Source organism: Cricetulus griseus, chromosome 5 (assembly GCF_003668045.3).
Source record: "Cricetulus griseus strain 17A/GY chromosome 5, alternate assembly CriGri-PICRH-1.0, whole genome shotgun sequence".
NCBI classification, from domain to species: domain Eukaryota; kingdom Metazoa; phylum Chordata; class Mammalia; order Rodentia; family Cricetidae; genus Cricetulus; species Cricetulus griseus.
Window position 1 is genome coordinate 126,827,580 of NC_048598.1, and position 23,603 is coordinate 126,851,182.

A 23,603-nucleotide genomic window follows, 5' to 3' on the forward strand; every position below is an offset into this window, starting at 1 on the left:
GAAAGAAGGCTTGGAGGACACATATCATGCATTGGAGATGAGCTCAGAAAGGGAGTCAGAGGGCGCCAGACCATGGCAGATGTTAAGGCCGTGGTAATGTTGACTTGTATTCTAAGGACCACTTGCATTTCAGGCTTTTGACTGCTAGGCAGTTCTCCCTGATGGTGGCTTCACTTTTCATGATTTCAGTGCCAATGGTTATAGCAAGCTGGAAGTATTAAGTGGAAACCTTCAGAAAATAAGTTTGTAAGCTTTCGACTGCATACTCTGAGTGGAATCTTGCATCTTCTGCTCTGACATGGGTGTGAGTCATTCTATTACTCTCCAGTTGACATATCCATGCTGTATATGGTACCACCCATGACTCCCTTAGTATCCCTTCCCAATATCAGGATGGCTTTCATAGAGTCATAGTCTAGAATTTAAGTAACTCTTATTTTACTCAGTGGGACCAATGTACAAGAGTGGTGCTGGCAATTTTATTAAACTATATAATTATAGTTGTTTTATTCCATTATGAGTTGTGTTGATCTGCTGTGCCTAATTTATAAACTTTATTATAGATCTGTATGTATAGAGAAAAACGCTCATATATATAAAGCTCAGAACTAGCTGAAGTCTTAAACATCTATCTAAGGGTCTAGGACTATATCTCTCATGAAAGATAGACTTGTCCCGCGCTATCGCCTCGCCAGCAAGAACCACACAGGACATTCGGATCCTTCTGCAGTAAAGCTTTAATGCGTCTTGAGAGGAGAGCATAAGCTTACCAGAGCGGAGACCCCGAGCCAAGAATCCCGTCCCTTAATAAAGGCTGGCAACCGCCGCCTCGGACGTGTCACCCCATGATTGACTGCAGCTCATCAGGCCATATGACGCGCCACGGAATAGGCAGAGATCAAGGAATGGAAAATTACCCAGCGCCTGCGCAATAATCTTGTTTACATTCAGTGCCTGCCGGATGCAGGCGCCATCATTGTAATGGAGAATGCAGGGACGGCTCCCTACATAGACTACTGTATTTTATAAATTTAGCATATCATTAAGTATAAATTGTATTTAAACCTTTTTTTATTTTTTTGACACAGAGTCTCACTGTGTAGCCCAGATTGGACTGACACTGTGGGCTTGAGCTCATGGTGGTCTTCCTGCCTCAGCCTCTTGAATGCTAGGATAGCATGAGCCATCATAAGAAGCTCCAGAATTTACAGAATTTTCATGTAGAAGCAAGGGGGATGGTATCACAGACCCTCATATGTATCTCACCCCAAGTCAGTTGCTAGCGGTTTCTCTTTTGTTTTCTGTTTCCTACTTCCCTAAGACGGGGTTAAACAAATCCCAGATCTCAAGTCTTGTCACAGCAACAAAAAACCTGGATAATACATAAACCCACTGTATATTTTAGTTGTGCTGAGGAATACTGTGTTCTGTTGCTGTGAAGAGACACCATGACTACGGCAATTCTTTTAAAGGAAAACACCTAATTGGAGCTGGCTTACAGTTCAGAGGTTTAGTCCATTATTGTCATCACAGCGGGAAGCATGGCAGCATGCAGGCAGACATGGTGCTGGAGAGGTAGCTGAGAGTTCTACATCCAGATAGGCAGGCGCAAGAAGAGAGAGAGAGGGGGAAGAGAGAGGAGAGGAGAGAGAGGAGAGAGAGAGAGAGAGAGGGAGGGAGAGAGAGAGGAGGAGAGAAAGAGAGGAGAGAGAGAGACAGAGAGACAGAGAGACTGGCCCTGGCTTGAGCATTTGAAGCCTCAAAGCCTACCTCTAGTGACACACTCCAACAAGGCCACACCCACTCCACCAAGTACACACCTAATAATGCCACTCTCTATGAGCCTATTGGGGGGGTATTTTCATTCAAACAACCATAGTTTAGTTTTCTTACATAATGATAACATCATTATCATACCTATTACTGTTGACTAGAATTCCTGGTTATCTTCCAAAACTGAGCCTGTAATTCAAATAGATTTGATTGCCCTAAGTTACAAAACAACATATGCATTGGTTTTTATGTTTGTTTGTTTTTTGGAGACATGGTTTCTCTGTGGCTTTGGAGGCTGTCCTGGAACTAGCTCTTGTAGACCAGGCTGGTCTCGAACTCACAGAGATCCACCTGCCTCTGCCTCCCGAGTGCGTGGGCTACCACTGCCTGGGTCAACATACACATTGTATTTGCTTGTTATATCTTGTCTCTTTTGACCCACAACAGTCCCCACTTCCTTTCTCTTCAAAACAAACAAGCAAGCAAGCAAACAAACCCACCTTGTTTCAATGACATGAACTAGAATAAACTGAGTCAGTTGTTTGCAGGATGGATGCCCAGAGCTCTGCATTTGTCTCTTTGCTTCCTTGTCTCTTGATTTCCTGAAAACAGAAAGTCAGTTCTATAGACTTGATTCTGAGGCTTCACAGTTTTGACAAGAAAATCGCAGGTCAGAAGGCCCTTCGTGTTGCCCACAGGCCTAGTCCCAGTCTCAGTGACACTAAGACTTCTTTTGTGTGACCCTCGGATCAATTATTTTATTGAAAATAACTGACTGAATTTCATTTCTTCAATCTGTTTTCACCATTTCCTTTGTCGAAGCCTCACTACTTCATCATCTCCTGCAGCTGTCTTCAGAGAAGAGAGGAGTGACTATGGTTTTTCTTGTTTTTTTTTTTTTGGGGGGGTGGTCCTAGTAAAAGAAGAAAACGTGTACATTTACCTGTTCAGTTTACCTACTACTTATCCCAAGAGAATAAATCAGTGTTAATCTTAACAACAACAACAAAATGATCTGCAGAAGAAGTAGGGCTGCATTGTATCAGTTTTCTGTAACTGTTGCATTGAGCTTAGAAATACCAATCTTCCAAGATTATGTGCTGATTATCCAAAGTGTGGGACCTTAAATATTTGGGATTTTTTATCTTTTCATTGATTTTTGGAATATTTGCATATATATATATATATATGTATATATATATGTATCACAAAATTCCTAAGGGTCCCCAAGTTTACATATGAAACCCACGTTTGCTTCATGTACGTCTTACATACATAGCCTCAGGTAATTTTATGAAATATTTTCAGTGATCCTGACTGTGGGTTGTGACCTATCACATGAGACCCGGAATTTTCCACTTGCAATATCATGTCAAAGCTGAAAGACTTTAGAGTTTGGAGCCTTATCGATTAGGGATGTTCACCCTTCATATAAGACTGTTGTCTCCCTTCTGCCCCTAATTGTCCCCTGTGGAGTGGGACATGAGTGCCGATTGACACTGTTCTGAAAATCCAATCCCTGTACACAGCTAAGCAGCACCTGTTTCCAACCAAATCCCTGTAAGGACTGGCAGAGCTGAGTTCTCTACTCACCACCCCACCCCTGCTCCAGCAGCTGCGGTATGATCAGAGACAGTTCTTAATAGATTTTTCCATGATGATGGCAGGCAAGTTGTAACACGTGGGTCTGAAGCCCCTGCCTAGTGACAGAAACTGCCCGGCAGGGACTTCAAAAGGCCTCACCAAACAGTACAGTCAAGAACAAACAGTACAACGCAAATGCATGGGGATCCTTAATGCTGGCAACTGCAGACAGTCTTGGAGCCCCAAGAATCCTAAGCCACACTCTGTCACTGTATCCAGGCTGTTTTTCACGTGAACTGCACAATATGGCAAGGCAGAGAATGCTCTGGAAAGAGAAATGCTAGTGGCTTTCACCTGCTTGAAAGGCCACGTATGTACCCAGGCCTCACTGTGGCCCCCGTGGTGCTGACACCCCCATGTTCTGCTGTTCTGAGGGTTAATGTGTGCACAGTTATAGCCATATTGAGACTGAACTGTATTATGTAGGTGGAGATGTCAAGTCCACAGTGGGGGTTGCTTGGAGTAAATGGTCTGCGGCGGCATCTCATTGGTTCTCATTCTTTCCCAGTGAGTGTGTGTCTGTGTACTTGACTTTTTTTCAAGGTATCTGCATATGCAATCCAGTTATGAGGGGGGTGGGCAGTAGAAGGGCACCTTCCTCATTCCCTCATTGGTGATGCATTGGAAGAGAAGTAACCAAGGGAACTGCAGGATTTAATCTCCTGACCTGGGTTGCCATAGTACCAAATAGGTTAAAAGCAGGTTGGAGCAGCATAAGCAACAGCACCGACTAGAATACATGTAAGGGCAGACCATACAATTAGACAGGACAAACCTCGAGTGTCCAATCCTATTTGAGGAAGTCATTGTCTGAGGCATCAGCCTCCTCCATGACCCACTGAGGGAGAGTGGCATTACCTGATGTGGTCCCATTTCCCAGTCCTGTTGCTCCATGCCTTTGAGGGACCTGCAGAAGAGGGAATGCCGGTGACTCTGTTGGGAGACTGGGGGTGGAGGGAAAAGCATTCTCTCTGATGGGGGATGGTGGAAAGCTGATACAAAACACAACCCAGACCCACAGAGAGCACCATAGCCCCCGGGGCACTTCCTCAGGTCTTCATTGCCTCGAACCCATTCTAGGAGCAGCTAGACTCAGGTCTGTGTGAGAGGTGGCCATGAGTACATGTGCAGTACATTTTCCGAGTAAGCGGGCTCCTTCAGCAAGCGAGCACTCTGTGCTCTGTTACAGTCACGTGGCTTTTCAGTACTGAATTGTGAATGGGCAAGCTTCTTAGGACCTGTCCTACCAGTGTCTCCAGGAGACAGGCAGTTGTCAGATGAGGGTGACCCTGGAAACGGGGTGGGGAAGACCCGCCTGTACTTTGCTAAGTTTGGTGGTCTAAGAAGGTCTTTGGGACGAGCTGAGAAGTAAATGCACAAGCAACTACCATATGATCCCCCTGTTTGCTGACAAGGGCATGAGGTCCAAGCTTGGGCCTGTATTAGGGCCCTTCATGAGTCATGGAAAGCCCTCTATATGCATAAGTGACTTACGTAACTGGAGCTATGATCATATCATCCCATTTTTAAGTTCCCCTCAGATGTCAACTTGAATACCTTTCTGTGGCTCCTCATTTGATTAGGTGTTCCCCTGTGAGACCTCAACGTTCGCCACTCTCTTTGGCCGTGGTGGTTCCTTTTAGCCAGGCCTTGAAGGGTCATGGTGATACTAATGGGAGGAGTTATAGTGACCCTGAGAAAGCACTGGGTTGAATCGGTGTCAGGCTCATTGCCTTGGTCTGGGGTGAAGGGTTTTGTTTATTTCTGGAGTAACCATAGGTAACCGTCCTACTTTTTGTCTTGTTTTTTGAGATGGGGTTTCTCTGTGTAGCTTTGGAGTCTATCCTGGAACTCACTCTGTAGACCAGGCTGGCCTCAAACTCACAGAGATCCACCTGCCTCTGCTGCACAGGAAGAAAGTAGGATGAGCCAGGCCGTCCAGCGTGCTCTTACATTGATACTCTGAGACCATCCTTGCCTGAGCATGTGGGCACACTTTACCACCCCCTGACTCTGCTGAAATGCCACCTGGGCAGGGGCTAGGGTAGGAGGCAGAAGGAAGAGGCCCCATTCTCATTTCTTCTGTGCCGTCATCTTTCTGTGGTATCTATCTCCAGGGCTCTGGTCCTTCCATTAGCAAGCAAGCCAACAAACACACTAGGCTCATGTATTCAGAAACACACATGTATCTTCTCACATTCCTGGCAGAGCCGCTGTCTGGCTGTTGTTTTCTATGAGCCGTGGTCCCAGGAAAGATGGCATTTTTAAGCAGGATGAATTGCTGCTCTCCTGCACCCAGGGCCGGCCATCAATCTTGTCTTGCACACTGGTTCTGCTGGTCTGCCTGCTTGGGCTCATCTTTCTGGGACAGACTTATTTACGGAGCCACGACTAAGGTAATCTCACTCCCCAGCCCAGCAGCCTGGGCCTCTCTCAGCCACTCTTAAAAATAGCCCAGGATGAAGAGAGCAAGCAAGGGTCTGGTTACCTCTGGTGCTCGGGCAGATCTTACCTCACCTCCGTGTCTGGCAGCTTGGCCCTTCTCAGGGGCTACTGGATGAGTTGTGGCCCTGCAGGTGATGGCCAGCCTGTCGGCCTCTGCCTGACTCACACTTCCATGCCAGTGGTCATTCTGCTGGAAGGAGGCGGTGAAGGCGTGAGGAGCAGGAAACCCGTCCCAGCTGCCTTTGCTCAGGCAATTGAGAGGGAAGCCTCAGCCCCAGAATCAGCTGGTTCCTTATGGAGAACAGGCTGTTCAGAGGGTCAGACACAAGTGGTATTGAGTGCAGGCCTGGCATGATGGGGTAATGCCTGACTTTCCCACTCTGCATGTTCTCTTTCCCCTGAGTGGCCAGTGTGCTCCAGCTGTCCTAGCTGCTATCCATGGCCGAGTTCTTGCTCCATACATATCCCTAAGACCAGTCCAGTCAAAGGGTGACAAACAGGGCTACAGTTTGGCCTTGGGTCTAAACCACCACAGTAGTTCCCTAAACCACCTTGGGGAGGCCTCATCCTGTCTTTCCTCCTTGTGCTGCTAGGGTGGCTAATTCTGGCTCCTGTCTTACTTCAAAGGGATGTGGTGGGATTGATTTACCAGTCTGGGAGACTGAGTCTGAAAAGTAAGTCCCAAAGCACTGAATCATGCCGAGCGTTGTTTCCTGCCTGTGTGTGCCTCCTGGGGAGCGCATCCAGGTGTGAGCCCATGTGCTGGGGTGTGTGAGAATGGGATGGATAGTCCAATAGCTATTGACATCTGTCATCTGACTGCTTCCCTTGCCCCCAAAGCCACTCTACCCACTGTTACTCTCTTGAATTTGAAGGCTCTGGGCCCCCATTCTGAAATACAGACCTGAACTTGGAATTCCCTGAGTTCCCAGGGAGATGCCTGGATGTCGTGGACAAGGGAAGATAATCATTTTCCAAAGGCCAAGGACGTTGGTAACCAAGGTGGCCTCTACAGCCTCTTACTTTTCTCCTCTACCTCTTCTGTCCTCCAGTTACTCCTCAGCTTCCCCATTCTTGCTGGTTGCTTCTTAATTTTGATACTGCCCCCGTGCTTTTTCTCTTTTGCTTGGGCTCTTGTCCCTTTCCACCTGTTCTTCCATGAGTGCCTCCAAACTTCCTTGGAAACTCTTTACCAATCACACTGATCTCTCCTTTTCCTCGGCACTCAGTCTCTAACATACCCAGTTCTCCCTCTGCCACTGCATACAGCGCCTGGTGTTGCCAGCCTGGATGGGACAACAGGTTCCTCTGGGCTGCTTGGTCTGGTTAGGGATTCAACAGGAGACCTTATTCTAGCAACTGCTCACACTTTCATGGGGAGCTTGGCTTTCCAGTTGTTAGGGCTGGAGTCTCAGTGGCGGCTTGATATTCTCAATGCCTGTCGTTCCCCCCACCCCTCCGTGTAAGCCATACTCAGTCGTCTTTCAACTTCTCCTCTTCTCTGCCTGTCCTTCTCTCCACCACCAGGAGTAGGGGTTCTCTTCCTCATTTGGCCACCTCACAGCCCCCAGCCTCTGGCTCCCAGGAGAGCTGTCTCTCAAGCTGCTCTCCACAGCCCTGGCAGCAGGTTTGAAGGAAAGTGGCTGGCTGGGACTTACATCTCCACCTGCTGGCCATCCTGACCCTGCCGCATGCAGCTCTCAGTCACTCTCACTGCCGCCGCCGTTATTCCTGCGGCAAAATCCTGTAACACAGGACCCTGAGACCCCGGGGGAAGAAATATGCTCTGACAGGCAGCACAGTGCATGGCTCCTGTAGGATCCACCTCTGTTGGATTCCCCTAATAAGTTTCCACTGAGAAACCCAGCAAGGGGCTTGGAAACTAACCCTCTGACTGTGTTGCTGTCCCCTAGGGACCCTTCCATGAAGACTGAGACAGGCACAGCTGCTAAGAAGAGCCTGCTGACATGACATCGGCCACAGAGTTTGAAAACGTGGGCAACCAGCCTCCATACAGCCGGATCAATGCCCGCTGGGATGTCCCGGATGATGAGCTAGACAATGACAACAGCTCAGCCAGGCTCTTTGAGAGGTCCCGGATCAAGGCCTTGGCAGGTACTGCTTGGGGCAATGGGGGTCAGAAGGTCGCATTCACAACCCTCATCAGGTCCATGCCGCTTCTTGCTATGGTGGAGCCTCTGTGAGTCCTGGTATGGCAGTAACTGAAACGCCTTTGCCAAAATTTAGAGAGCACCCCTTCCCCAGGAGTACAGACTTCAGTGCTTATCCCAGAATCCCCCACTTCCTCCTAAGCACTCTGAGAGGCAGGGAAGTGATGGCATTGGTGGTGGGTGGGTTCTGCCATCTGTCTCTGTCCCAAATGATCTGGCACCAAAGTCAGAAGTGTGAGGAAACTCTGGGTGAAGGAGTACCTGAGGGGCCACACAGGCACAAGTTCAGGAGATATCCTGTGCACTTAGTGCCCTGACTATGCAGGGAGAGAGGAATTAGCATCGTTGTCTGTGGTCCAAATGAAAAGAGGAAATTAAAAGCAGATAGTATCCTTTCCAATCTGCCTTAGGAAGGAGTTTGCTGCACGGAGCCTCTCATCCTTACACTGGGATTAGACTTGTATTTAGCAGGCTCATGAGGCTCATCCTTCCTTCCTTCCTTATGCGTGTGTGTGTGTGTGTGTGTGTGTGTGTGTGTGTGTGTGTGTGTGTGTGTGTGTGTGTGTGTGGGGGCAATATCTTACATCTCTGGTAGAAATGTCTTGACTCCCTCCTGGCTGAGATCTGAGTCTTTAGGAAACACCCCCCCTCCCCTTTTAATCAACTGTGTCTGTTGTCTCCCTGGAACTTGATCAGAGAAAGTATATTCCAACCCTCAATCTTTGTTTAATAAAGAAACTTTGGCTATATGGGCTGTGTGGTGGTGTGTGTGTATGGGGGTGGAGCTGGCTTTTACCTGATTGGACCTGAGCACACCATGATTGCTGCCATCTTACTTGCAGGAAAGTCTCAGCCCTTCCCATAGCACATTCTGGGGGTAATTCTGCCTTCTGGTACTGCTTGGGGTGTCTTCCTCCTTTCCTCCTCCACTCTAGTCCCAGATACCTTGGTTCCTGGGAAACCTGGAGGCATGAGCAGGGACTTAGGCCCCTGTGGAATGGTTTCTCACTACAAAAGGGGACAGTGGCGCCTCAAGTCCCTTTGTCATTATAGGACTAGGCCATCTCTGTTTGTGTCCTGTGTATTGTAGGAAACACTTTTCCCCTCATTTTCTCACCCCCCCCACTAGTGCCACAGAGTCCTCCTTTGGTTTTCCTTGGGGTTCTGGAATATCAGTGCCTTTCTTCTTTTGCTTAAACAATTTTAACTTCTTCAAGTATCCTAACCAACTTGAAACACTTGGCTTGTCCTTCTGGGGCTTTACCTCTCTGTCCATAACGGCTATATTTGGCTGCAGTGGTCCTAGTGATGTCTAGGGAAAGGGTAACCATGTTCTGTAATGCTTGCTGAAGGACAGAATGAGAAGTAGGACTGACCTGTGCAGGTTTTTTGATCTGTTTCACAAGTAATGTGTGTACCTCTTTATACACACACATACACACACACGCACACACACACACTCACACACACACACAAAACCTAGCTAAATTTCATTTTAATAATTGTTTGTTGTATGCCCACAAAATTTAAATCTAATCCCCCATCTAGACATAAAAGGAGAGTGGGGAACCGTGGAGACAAATTCAATATAGCATCTGTCTCTAAGGACTTTATAATCTATTAGGGGAAAATGAACTGTGCTCACAATTAATTAGCATGAGTGGAACTGGAGAAGAACTGTGGGGAAGGCACATAAATTAAATAGCAATGAGAGAGCAAAGGAGATGATACATAGAGAATCAGAATAGTTTGTGGGGGCCTTATCCAGGAGCTGGAGTTGAAGGCTGTGTGTAATTTGGGAAATCAGAAGAGTTTGAGGTGTCTCTAATTAGCCTGGGGGAGTACTGGCAAGCAGTTAGGTCTGGCAAGCCAGTGGGAAAGTGGTAGAGATGGATTAGAGGCAAAGAGGAGAAGGTATCATATGAGAAACTTATGGTCAGTCCTAGTTGATTGATTAGGGAACAGCCTTCCCTAGTGTTGGTTGTGGCTGCTTAAATCTGTTCACCACCAAGAGCATCTTACCTTCCAAAGCATAGAGTGGAGGACCCCAGGTCTGACCTTGACTCAGAAACCTGGTTACCAAGTAAGCATGTCAACCTGGGATCCTTGCATTGCCCCTGCAAATCACCTAATATATTGCTGGCTTTCTCCTGAGAGGTGATGTGGAGTGATCTCTGCTACAAGGTAGGGCTTTGGGAAGATCCATTCTGCTGGGTGGACAGAGGAGAGAGAGGAGCGTGTCAGGTTGCTTCAGTTTTAGCTTCTTTAAATTTTTATCTTCATACTCTTTGCAGCCATCTTAGCAGGACAGGCAGGGGGTCACTCTTTCTAGTAGGGCCTCATGAAGTCAAAGCTACGCTTGATGCTATCATATCACATGGTCTACTGCACACTACCTGCAGGAATGTTAAGGCCAGAAGGCTTCGGCCCTGTGCTTCTTCATGCTGGTGGCAGCCTGCTTTGTAGGTGCACATGTGAGGTTGGGTATATTGGGCTGTCATTATCTTTCTGCTATTGAAGGTCTAGAGTGTAGGAAAATATCACAAAGATCCAGGTTGAAATCCTGACTCTCCCTCTGTTGCTGTTGCCATGGAAGAGCACCACCCTTAGTCTACAAAGTGGTGGCAGTACTTTCCCAAGGCTGTGAAGATCAAATAAGCTAAAATTTATGAAAAATGAAAAATCAATCATAAAAAACTAGTGAATGGTAGACTTTATTGGTCTCAAGAAAGCTCTCTATAAATACTTTCTGTCCTTTCTCAACCTCAGATGCCCAAGATCATTGGCTCAGTTGCCTTTGACTGGCTCAGGACCCATTTCTTCCTCGATTACCCCTCCCATCCCTACTTTACCTAGGGAAGCTGAAGTCGGAAGAAAAAGCTGACAGGCTCCTAGGATCTCCTAGAGCCACCCTCGCTGTCACTCAGAATCCCATGTACTCTCCCACTTTTTGGTCTGGGACTGCAGAAATTATCCTCATAGTCTCAAGCTTAGTTGTGGATGCTGTCTCTCTCCTTGAGACTATCTGGTTCAAGACCTTTGCTTTGCCTCCAGACCTAAGGGGCCCAGCACCAGACTGTTATAGGCTCAGTCAGATCCCTTTCCCAGCATGGCTCGGTCCTTTTCCACCTAGGCCTAACAAAACAAGCCATCTGGTTACCCTGCCCTTGTGTATAAACACCTGAGCTTGAGCTAGAATAAGTCTTGACTTTTGATTTGAAATATCTGACTGAAGTGAAGGGGGAGATTGGGGGATGCTTTTGACCTTGGAGGGGGTGGGGAGTGGGAGGTGGGCGTGCATTGCTGGGGTCCGGAAGGAATATTTCCTTAGGTCTATATGCATACTTTGACTTCTTAATGTCAGACTCTGGCTGGCCGCATTTGCCTGGCTAAGTGGTGGGTAGCCTGGAGGCTTCTTCCTAACCAGCCTTTGATGGCTGTCTCTGGTGTAGCTATATTTCTGTCTCTGGTGTCTACTTTAAGGGCTAGAGGAAGGGAACAGATGAAAAGCCCAAATCCCTATCCTTCCCAAGGCTCCAGCCTTTGTGTTCCAGACGACAGGCTTCCAGGGTCTCCTGTTTCCTCTCCCACTGTTTGGGTTAGAACACACTCACAAAGTGTGCGGTTGACTGAATGGGAGGGAAAGTGCTGAGGACTGCAGAGAATTACAACAGCTAGAGTGCTGATCCCCCTGCCCTTTCCTCATCACCCCTGCCTGCTCACACACCCTTCCCTGCACTTGGTTATATACACGCCCCCCCCACCCCCAGTGAGAATGCCTGGGGACAAATGTGACCTGGACCCAGGTGGAAGAGGACAGCCAGAAAGACAGCAACACAAAGAAGTCCCCAGCAGAGAACAGTGTACGGTGCCTCCCTCCCTGCTCATCTTCCCACACCCTTTCTCCTTCTCACACCCCCTGTAGTACAGGCACACAGCCTGGCATCCCGCTCCCCATATGCCACTCACTGTGTGATTTATGTGATGTACAGCCCTGTCGTGCACACAGACTCATCTTGAAGGTTGCAGCACAGAGAACAGTCCAGAGTCTCCTGAGGGGCCTGTGAGGAAAAGAGGCTGACATGTTCTGTCTCCATCTTCCTGTGTTGCCCAGTGGAACAGTTCCTAAGGGAAAACTAGACAGAGCCCCTCCTTTCAAACAAGGGCATGGCAATATGCAGCTGGCTTCACTATGCCTTTAAGTTGGATCTCCAGGATGCTTCAGAAGGGAGACCGGATTCCTTTCTGTGTTCCCTTTGTAGTCTTCTTCCTGACAGTGGGATGAAAACTGAGCAGTGAGAATGAATGACAATTTAAAGAATATAACAGGGTCTGCGGGTAGTGGTGGGGCACTGCAGGCCCTTGGGTTACGTTCTGTAACTAGCAGATATTCCATTCCAAATCTCAGGGTGACAGCCCTCAGGGTCCAATGCTCCTGGCTCCCCGATGGATGTCCTGGGACTCCCCAAAGAGGGTAGCCTGCATTTGTCCTGACCTTGGTAGCCAATGGCTTTCAAAGTCTCCTTAAGAGATGCCTGAAGGGCCAGCCATGGCGATGCACTTTTTAAATCGCAGCACTTGGGAGACAGACACAGGCAGATCTCTGTGAGTTTGAGGCCAGCCTGGTCTGCAGCATGAGTTCCAGGACAGCCAAAGATACAAAGAGAAACCCTGTCTGGCAAAACAAAACAAAAAAAGATGCCTGAAGACCTTTCCCTCAGGCTGTTTTCCCCACTGATGCTAGGATCCTGTTGTCCCTACTGACCCAGAAAGGGCTTTGTGTCCAGAGAGTGTCTGATTTCCCTCAGGGAGCAGGATTTTACCTCAGTGGGTAGACAACCACTGCTTCATGACAGCCTGTTGATGGATTCAGAAGAAGCAGCTGCCACCAAGACATCAACTTTTCATGGTCACAGCGTCTGTCCAATTACCTGTGAGCCCAGAGGCTGTGACACTAATGGCAGCTTTTAAGGTTTTGGGGTTTTGTTTTGTTTTTGTCTTCTCTGATTTCAAAACATCTAGAAATTATATATTGGGAAAACATTATTCAGATAAACATCTACTCCTCAGCAGTCATTTTAATAATGTACTGTCAGAGGAAGAGAAGTAATTGGATCAGCAGCTTCCTCTCGGAGGTAGGCAGTTGTGAAACTGAGCCCGACCCCAGGCAGGTCTCTGCATTCATGAAGCTGGTTTCCTGTGCAGGAAGCCCACAAGAGAGGGCAACATGCTGCCTGAACTGTGTGGTCCCAGAAAGAGCTCCCTGTCCACAGGACAGCACTTCCTCCCACTGTCTCCTCCCATGTGGGATGTGTGTGTGTGTGTGTGTGTGTGTGTGTGTGTGTGTGTGTGTGTGTGTGTGTTGTGTGTGTGTGTGTGTGTGTGTGTTGCCTGTGTGTACAGATGCTTGTGTGCTTGCAGGGGTGTGTAAAGGCCAGAGGTCTGTGTTGAGTGACATTCTTTAGATGCTGTCCACCTTGTTTTTTGGGTCAGGGTATCTCACTTGGTCTGGTACTCACTAGTTAAGCTAGGCCGACCAGCCAGTGAGTCCCCAGGAATCCACTTTTCTCCACCTTCCCAGAACTGCGATTACAAGTGCCTGCCACCATACCTGACTCCTTTACATAGATTCCAGAGATCTGACTCAGGTCTTCATATTAATACAGTAAGCACTTCACTGACTGAGCTGTCTTCCAGCACCCTCTCCTCTCTGATGAAAGCTATTCATCCTTTCTGAGACTCTTTACAGAGCCAGGCTGTTCCCCTCACATGGGTGACTACTATCTATCATTGTGAAGAAGCTTTATCAAATATTAATGCTCTGAGGTTAATAATAAGATTCTGCTCCCTCCCTGTGCCATGCAGTCTGAGTGAGCCACATTAATAGCCTCCTCCATCTTTGGGACATTCCTGTGGGTTGCAAGCCTCATTCCCAAGGGCAGGCTCCAGCGCCAGGCCTCTTAGGAGCAGCCATATCCTCACCCCCAGTTCCCCGAGGGCTCCCTTGTGTGCTGTCTGGCTGAAGAGGTGCCGAGGGTGTTGTTTCCAGAGCATCTGTTCATTTTGTTCATTTTTCTTTCTTTCTTTTTTTTTTAATCATGTCGGTAAGAGAGAATGCTAGGGAGGCTCCAGCAGAAGTCTGGGAGCACTTAGCATCCCAACCCTGGCTTTCAGATGCTGGAAACTGGATCTGCCAGGAAATCTCACCTTACAGTCAAGTGAGAGAGGATCAAATAATTATATACATCCCCCCCTACCCACACACCACATTGGAAATGTTTCCTGGAAACTGTATAAGTTTATAACATAACCCATAGCTTCTTCTTTTTTTTTTCCCCTGAGACTGGGTTTTTCTATAGCTTTGGAGGCTGTCCTGGACCTTGCTCAGTAGACCAGGCTGGCCTTGAACTCACAGAGACACCGGTCTCTGCCTCCTGAGTGCTGGGATTAAAGGCGTGCGCCACCACTGCCCATCTCACCCATAGTTTCAAACTCACCCATTAAGCAAGCTTGCTTCAGTCCAAGCACAAGTTAATGGCAAAGGAGGGAAGGACGTGGAGGAATCATCTAGAGGGCCTTAGAGGCCTTAGAGAAATCCCAGAAGGAAGCAAGAACCTCGAAAAAGGTGGTAAAGGAGACTGTTTGCAGTGAGAATGGCAAGTGGAATGGTCAAAGGAGAGGCTGTTAGCCGAGAGAGTTCCGTTGTCTCAGGATAGGAGCTGTGGCCTCCAGTAGAGGGCTGGAGAACAGGACTGCTTCTAGCAGCTAAGTGGTGTGGTTAGGTGTGGGTTTGAGGTGGTTGTTCTGACTTCATGGGGACAGCAGGTATAGGGAAGCCATACAGAATTCTAGGAAGGGCAGATGACTACTGAGTGACACATGCTGGCAGTAGCGTTCTTTTGTCCTGATGTTGAGGGAGCTTGGTCTGCCACTTTTCTGCTCTCCCGACCCCTGGTTTCTCACCTGATCACTAGGAGCTTGAATTAGATGATACTCCAGGCTCTTCCAGTTCTGCCTACCTGAGAAGCCACTTATGGGGCATCATCGACAAAGGTCAGAGTGCCACTTTTCCTGGTTGATGGAGCTTTGGGTCCTGGCTTGGGGAAAGTGAATTTAACCTTTTAAACCAATGGCTAGGTCCTCCAGAAATTCCCCTCTTGATTGAGGCTGTATCCTAGACCACCTTGACTTCTGTAGTCTTACATCCCACTGGGTGCTTGCCACATGCTAATAGCACATGGCACCCGTGAGTCTGTGTCCACTTGTTTATTCAAGTTGGCTCCACAACCCCTCGAGTACCCTGTGAGGGGGCCAAATAGAGCTGTTCCCCTCACCTTTACAGACAGGACTGGGGTGATATTGCTCATCACTGTTGCGTATCCTCCTCCACCATCTTGCATATCCCTGGGTCCTCGGTAGTCTATCTCTAACCCTAACCCACTCCAGATGCCTATTGATTTTCTGCATCTTCTTGCAGCTCTCTGATCAAAACCTTGATTTCACTGATGTCCTATAGTTTCAGAATACTGTCACCTACCAGGGACAATGAGTTCTGATTCATAGAATTTTCCAGAGGAGGCTTGTAGTGATATATTATTTATGGTTTATTAAAGTTTGCCTGAAGATTCAGAAAGCAAAGTCAGACACAAGCCATAGAAGCCAAGCACACACCTTTAATCCCAGCAGCCAGAAGCTAGGAGGTGGTGGTACACACCTTTAACCCTAGGACTCAGGATTAAGAGGTAGACAGATCTCTCTGAGTTCAAGGCCACCCAGGGATACATGAAATTGAACCTGTCTAAAAGTGTAACAGAGCTCATGCCTTTAATTCCAGCACTAGAGTAGTGTAAAAGACAGAAGCAGGGTCTTCAGTATTCAATAGGAGGCATTTATTCTCCAGCTATGTTCAGAATAGGAAGGCCCCAGCCCTGTTAGAGGTAAGAGCTCTCTGGTAGCTTGCCTGTTTTGCTTCCCTGATCTTCAAGTTGAACCCCAATATCAGTCCCTGGGTCTTTTATTTATTGTGTTACTTTACATCCAGACCTTTCATGTCACCCCAAGTAGAGGTATCTGTCATTGACTGTGAATTGGTTTCCTTGCCCAAGCCACGCTGGGTCCAATCCTACTTACTCAGGGCAATAGAATCATTGTCCTCCAACACATTTGTAGAGTTGCCCTTCTTCACCTGGAAGCCACCAAGGTCTTCATTGGAGTACTAAATTCAAATTCTTCTTTAGCCTTTGCTCTGGGCCAGTTACCTGCTTTACATTCCAACCCCAAACATGCACACATAAACACACTTGCTGGTTGTGAATGAAATGAGGACGTGACCCCTCCAAGGCACGCTTGAGGAGGTTTTTATTGTAGATGTGAGGGAGGGAACAAACAGAGGCTTCTGGAAGAGTCCAGAGCAGGGAGAGAAAGTAGTAAATTGAACATGGCCAGCAGACTGGACCAGGCCATGGGGAGGGGGACGGTGGTGACAGAGGAGGAGAAGAGAGAGGGAGCAAAGAAGATCAAAAGAAGAGGACCAAGAGACAAGAGCGGAGAACCAGGAGAGAGCCAAGAGAGCAAAGAGAGCACTTGGCAGGGTTGTATAGGAATGAGAAACTGGGGGAAGGGAAGTCCAATGGGCTGGAGAAGTAGGGATGGGGACAGGGTGAGAAGAGCTAAGAGGAGCCAGGATGGCAGCTGGGGACTCTGTAACAGGTACTTGCAATGCCTGGAGGCCAGCATGCACTTTGGTAATAAGCACCACAATTAGCCATTCGTCCTGGATTTCTTTTGGATGGGTCAGTTGTCCCCTGGATGAGTCAGGGATCTTTAGAGAAACAGAATTTATGAATCTCTGTATATAAAAGGGATTTATTAGAATGGCTTATAGGCTGTGGTCCAACTAGTCGAATAATGGCTATCTACCAATGGAAGATTCAAGAATCCAGTAGTTGTTCAGTCTGTGAGGTTCGATGCCTCAGCTGGTCTTCCGTATACACCAGAATCTCGAAGAAGTAGGCTCTAATGCCAGTGAAGGAGTGGACATGCCGTTGAGAATGAGGGCAAGCAGGCACAGAGCAAACTTTCTTCTTCCTTCTTTCTATCAGCTGCCAGCAGAAGGTGTGGCCAAATTAAAGGTGGATCTTCCACCTCAACTGGTTCTTTGATTAGAAGTGGTTCTTTGAGCACCTTCCCACTTCAAATGATTTAATTAAGGAAAAGTCCTTCACAGGTGTGCCCACCATTTGCATTCCAGTTAATTGCAGATATAGTCAAGTTGCAACCAAGTTTAGCCATCACACACACAGGAGTGTGCACACATGTGAGCACACACACACACCATCAAGCACGCACACACACATGCATGTATGTACACATAGACACACACTCTCACGCATGCACACATGCACACACGCACACACACCCTTCCCACCCAAGGAGCTTTGAACAGGAGCCCCTTTTCTTCCCTGCAATCTAAAGGCATTATCATCTCCAAACGTCAGATCCAAACTAGCCTTCAAAGAATGTTTTGATTTAAACTGATTTATGATAAATTGGTTTCTTTTGCTGTGACAGAAAACTGCAGGACAATTACTTTTGTATCTTTTATGCACTTTATTAACCAGAATATACTTTAGCACAGAAAAGATAAAAAATAAAGAACTGAATGTTAATGTCTCAAAACTATTTTCATGTCTGTAAATATATGATTATATAAGTATTAGAATGTTACCAGCAATTCTAAATCTTTTCACTAAATACACTTCATCAGTTCTCATTAGCAAATATGTAGTTTTTATCACTTTAATACAGTGGTTCTCAACTTTCCTAACACTTTAACCCTTTAATACAGTTCTTTATGTGTGGTGACTCCCAACCATAAACTTTCCTTCATTGCTACTTCATAACTGTAATTTTGCTGGTTATGTATTGTAATGTAAATATTTGATATGCAGGATATCTGACATTCGACCCCCTGTAAAAGAATCCTTCGATCCACCAAAGGGGTTGTGACCCATTGCTTTAATGGCTTTCTAGTCTTCCTTTACATTAATTTACTCCATGCTAGCTAGACAACTTTATTGTGTTCGACTCTTATCATTTTTATGTGCTTTATCGTGACATTTTGTGTTTTCAGGTTTGTAGTCACATCCTAAAGCTCCTTTAGTATCAACTCTAGCTAGACCATCAATCCTTAAGGGCAGGGGAACCACCTTTAGCTGTTCACAGTACCAGTCTACTGGAAGTGAGTTGGTTGAAAGGAAAATTTCCCCCAAGAGTTAAACAGGAATGGAATTCATGCCACCGACGTCTCTTATGATGTATCCGAGAGGGTCTGCTTCTGATCTTGGTTGTGTAAAGGATTGGCTTCTGTGTCACTAAGGCTTGTCTCAAGTTCTCGGGAGTAAAATCCTAATTCACTGTGGTTGCCGCAGCCTTGGCTTCTGGGAATGAATTGGAGAGCAAGCCTGAGCTGGAAATCTGCTTACCATTCTTTCAGGTCATGCTCAATGAGCCAATCACAGGCCTCTCTTGTCTCTCACAGGCCAATCACGGGCCTCTCATAGACTATCATCTGCCTCTCATGGCCTCTTATCCCACTTGTCTTTCTAGCTAATTTTGGCCACAGTGTTAGACTCAGAGCTGGTTAAAGTGCAGACTCCTTCAAGGAGGCTGCCCTTTTAAAACTTGTATCGTTTATTACTTGAGGTTTATGAACTTTCACCCTAGTCTCTGTGCCATCTGTTGTTTCTTGTTATTAAAAGTAATATATGCTCGGGGGCTGGAGAGATGACTCAATGGTTAAGAGCACTGGCTGCTCTTCCAGAGGACTCGGGTTTGACTTGATTCCCAGTATCCGCATGGCAGCTCACATCTGTCTGAAACCCTTGTTCCAATGGGTTGGGACTCTCTCACACAGACATACATGTAGGCAAAGCACCAATCAATGTACATAAAATTTTTAAAAAATTAAAAAGTAATATATACTCATAGCAGAAATTTTCTTTTCCTTTTCTTTTTTTAATTATTGTAGAAACTATTTATATGACCAATTAAGAAGAAAACAAATTCCACCAGCTTTATTTTTTTTTTAAGATTTTATTTATTTATTACGTATACAGTCTTCTGCCTGCATGCCAGCAGAGGGCACTAGATCTCATTCAAGGTGGTTGTGAGCCACCATGTGGTGCTGGGAATTGAACTCAGGACCTCTGGAAGAACAGTCAGTGCTCTTAACTGCTGAGCCATCTCTCCAGCCCTAATTTTTTTATTTATAAAGTCATATTATGCATATGGCTTGAGAGCCTGAATTCCCCCTTAAAATATATGTTCCCCTTTGTTGTCATTGAAACTTCTTATGTAATATACCTGATATACTTGTTAATGTAACCATTGTTGCTTTTGTGGGTTGTCAGTCTCTACTTTTTGTCTATTTGTTTTGGAACTGGAGATTAAATCTTGGTGCTCCTGTATGTTAGGCAGGCTCTCCACCACCGGGCTCCATCCCCAGCTCACCATTCTTTGTTTTGAGACATTTCAAACAGAGAAAATGGAGAAAGTCGTGAAGCACTAGAGTTTTATGGGCATAGGAGGAATAAATAGTTGGGTCACAGAGTTAACCACATTTTTTGTTTGTTTTGGTTTTTTGAGACAGGGTTTTTCTGTGTAGCCTTGGTTGCCCTGGAACTCACTCTGTAAAGCAGGCTGACCTCAAACTGACTGAGATCCACCTGCCTCTGCCTCCTGCGTGCTAGGATTAAAGGCGTGCACCACCAACGCCGTGCTAAATTAACCACATTTTATGTATCTTTCCCAGAATATTTTATTTAATTTTTGCACAGTTCTACACATTTTAACCCAATGTATCTTGAAATTATATTAATACATGAAAGTCTCTTCATTCTAGTTTCAGTTAAATGATTTTCCACTGTAAGAAAATATAATTTGTTGTTGTTGTTTGTTTGTTTGTTTGTTTGTTTTTCAACACAGGGTTTCTCTGTGTAGCTTTGGAGCCTATCCTGGCACTTGCTCTGGAGACCATGCTGGCATCGAACTCACAGAGATCCGCCTACCTCTGCCTTTTGAGTGCTGGGATTAAAGGTGTGAGCCACCAGTGCCCAGCGAGAACATATAATTTTAAGGTAACAAATAATCCAATTGTATATATTCAGGTTATTTCTATTATTTAACTATTTGCAAAACTAGAGTGAATAGCCCTGAACCTACTTGATGTTGGAAGTCTGAGTGTGCCTGTGAGGTACATTCCTAGAAATGGAATCATTTGTATGTGCATTTGAGACCATCCTTGCCAAGTTGCCTTTCGTAGAGGCCAGCCTAGTTAAACTCTTTCCAGCAGCATGTGAATGCTGCGTCCCCCACACTCTTGCCAGAACTCCATTTTGTCACAGTTTCCAATCTTTTTTCATCTGATGAGTGAAGCATACGTGTCTTCACGAGCTGTACTGTTAGCATGAGAAATTCCAAACATGAAAATACCGGGGGTGAAGATAAAATAAACCATCATCCAAATTTAGTGTTATTGATATGTCTGTGTGTTTGGGGGCTGAATTATTTTGAAGTAAACTAAAGACGTCTTGAGGGTTTCCTTTCAGCTACCTGTAATTCCCTTTGTCTGTGTCTCTGATAAACAAGAACATTTCCCACTTAAATATTTTACCACTCTTGCCAGGCAGTAGTGGTGCATGCCTTTAATCCCAGCACTCAGAAGGCAGAGGCTGGCAGATCCCTGTGAGTTAGAGGCCAGCCTGGACTACAGAGTGAAGGTTGTTATACAAAGAAACCCTGTCTCAAAGAGAAAAACAAACAAACAAAAAACATTGTACCACTCTTATGCCTGACACATTAGCAACAATTCCCTGATAATCAAAATCTGAGAGAAGTATTTTCCCAGTTGTCTCATGATTGCCTTTTCTAGTAAGAACAGTTCATTTTTATATTTGTGTGTACATGTGTATGTTTTAATTCATTTCTGCATTTATTTAATGTTTATAAATGTTTTGCCTGACTGTATGTTTGTGCACCACATGTGTGCCTGGTGCCCAGGGAGGTCTGAAGAAAGCATTGGATTCACTGGAACCAGAGTTAAAGAGGGTTGTGGGCCACCATGGAGGAGCTTGGAATCAATTTAGGCCTTCTGCAAAAGCAGCAAGTGCTATTAACAGCTTTATTTGTTGCTTGTTTTTGTTTATTTGAGACAGGGTTTCTCTGTGTAGCTTTGGAGCCTGTTCTGGAAGTCACTCTTATAGACCAGGCTGGCCTTGAACTCACAAAGATCTGTCTACTTCTGCCTTCTGAGTGCTGGGGTTAAAGGTGTGAGCCACCACTGCCCGGCATGCTGTTAACTGCTAAGTCAACCCTTCAGCGTCATGTGTGTCCTTTTAATGTGTACTTCTATGAGCATCATGGATAACTTTTTATATATTTGAAAGATTTTTTATATATTTTTTCCTGTTAATTCTTCGTTCACATTGTTAATCATTTCCTTTCAACTTATGGACAGTTGTGTTAGCCAGGCTCTCTTGCTGTAAACTCTCGAGTTAGTCAATTTATGAGGAGAAAAGGTCTATTTAATGTATAGATTGCATTACTTTGGTGAGGCGTTGTGCCATGGTGGAAACACAGAGAAGGTCAGAGCTGCTGACCTCATAACCGAGATATACACTTGCACACACAAGAAATTGGGAAAAGGCTGGCGGTGGTGGCACATGCCTTTAATCCTAGCACTCAGGAGGCAGAGGCAGGTGGATCTCTGTGGGTTTGAGACCAGCCTGGTCTACAAAGTGAGTTCCAGGACATCCAGTACTGTTATGCCACAGGTTACCCCAGCGGGTATAGGGGTCCATGGGATGAGGGTTCTCGAAGACTAGGTGGGTAAGGATTTGGCAGTGACAAACAGAAACAAACACAGAGGTGGTTTGAATCTGAGTGTATTTTGCAGTTCTCAAGCAAGGCTGTTTTAAAGAGGTATTTTCTCAGGGGATGTTTTTGTTAAGCAAACCCAAACATATGATATTATTGTTACTTGGCACAGTAATGCAGAAATCCAAACTGTAAAGTCGTCCGGGGTTAACCAAAACATAGAATTGTCCTTGGTTAATCAAAACAGAGAATCATCCAAGGCTAACCACATATTTCTTAAATCAAATTAATAAATTTTTATGGTCAGTTATTGTTTAACATCTCTTACCTACTTCTTGTGAGTTTTTGAAATATTGAACTATTTTAACTATTTTAACTCTTTCTTATTAAAAGCTTTCTTTACCAGACACTAAAGCTCACTCTCGATGACACATGTACAGCCATATGGAATTTTGTTGTTGGGAAAGTTTTTGCTAGTTGTACCTGTGTGAATGACATGAATGATTTGGAAAGCACTGGTTTCCAGAGATGAGGTCATGGCTAGTGACCCCCCCATCTCAGGGAATGGTTTCTTATCTTTACCTCTCACTTGAAATGTCAGGAACATTTCATTAATATGAAGAAGGAATAGAAGAACAAACAGAAATTACCACGAGAATCGCAGCCCAATATTTTTTTCTGGCCAAGAGTTTCACAACCAGTTCCAGGAGACCTCCTTCTTTTGAAGTTTTCCCCTCAGCCTGTGGAACTTGTCACACAGAATCTACTGGATTTGGTGTGACACTGTTACACAGAGAAACCTTTTCTTAAAAACAAAAACTAAAAAGGTGGGAAGAACAAGGATGGGGACGGTGCATTGGGTCCTGTAACCCTCTTTTGAGATTGTTGTGCTTCTATTGCTGTGATAAGACACCAAACCAAAGCAACTTACAGAAGAGAGAGATTTTTGGGAATGGCTGGAGTCCATGACCATCACGGCAGGGAGTGTGGTGGCAGGTAGGCAGGGAGGCATGGTGCTGGGGCAGTGGCTGAGTGCTTGCCTCCTCATCCTCAGGTAGGAAGCAGAGAGTGCTAATGGGAAGGCCCCGTGCTTTTGAAACCTGAAAGCCTGGTCCCTGTGATACACCTCCAACAAGCCCACCCCCTTAATCTTTCCAAATAGCCACCAACTGGGGACCAAGAATTCAAATATGGGGGTCATCTTCATTCAATCCACCACATGCCACAGCCACCCAACCACCTCCTGCTGGACCCCACATCCTAAAGTTTCCACTGCCTTCCAGGAGCAGGAAGTTATAGACCAGATTGAGCCTCTATCACATGGACATTGGAGGACCATTCCAGGTCAAACTATAGGAGTATTTTTTTTTCACATGTTAAGCACATTAACCTCTGTGAAACACCCGATGGCATTTCTTACAGTTTGCCCTTGCTCATAGTTTTCTCCCTCCAACCCCCACACAAAAGTTTTTCATAACTTGAGCTTCCAATCTTTCATCTCTGGCTTTTAGATTTGGTGTTATACTGACCCTCCATTAGCCTTATTTTAAACAACTGTCCTATCATCATCGATTATTGTGTTTTTATAGTTTCATTTTGTACATTTCAGTTTTTATTCAACTAAATTTGGATCAAAAATTAAATTAAAAAATTCAAAAATATTCTTTCTGGAATAAAAGTACAGATTTAATTTTT

At 45.8% G+C, this 23,603-nt stretch overlaps 1 protein-coding gene across 1 annotated transcript in view; it reads left to right on the forward strand.

Moving 5' to 3' along the window:
* Positions 1-7,829: 7,829 nt before the first annotated feature.
* Positions 7,830-23,603, forward strand: part of Sptb (spectrin beta, erythrocytic) — a 70,283-nt gene continuing 54,509 nt past the window's right edge. The window contains exon 1 of the mRNA XM_035445724.1: positions 7,830-7,977. Within this exon, the coding sequence (XP_035301615.1) occupies positions 7,830-7,977 (148 nt within the window). The remainder of the gene's footprint in view (positions 7,978-23,603) is intronic.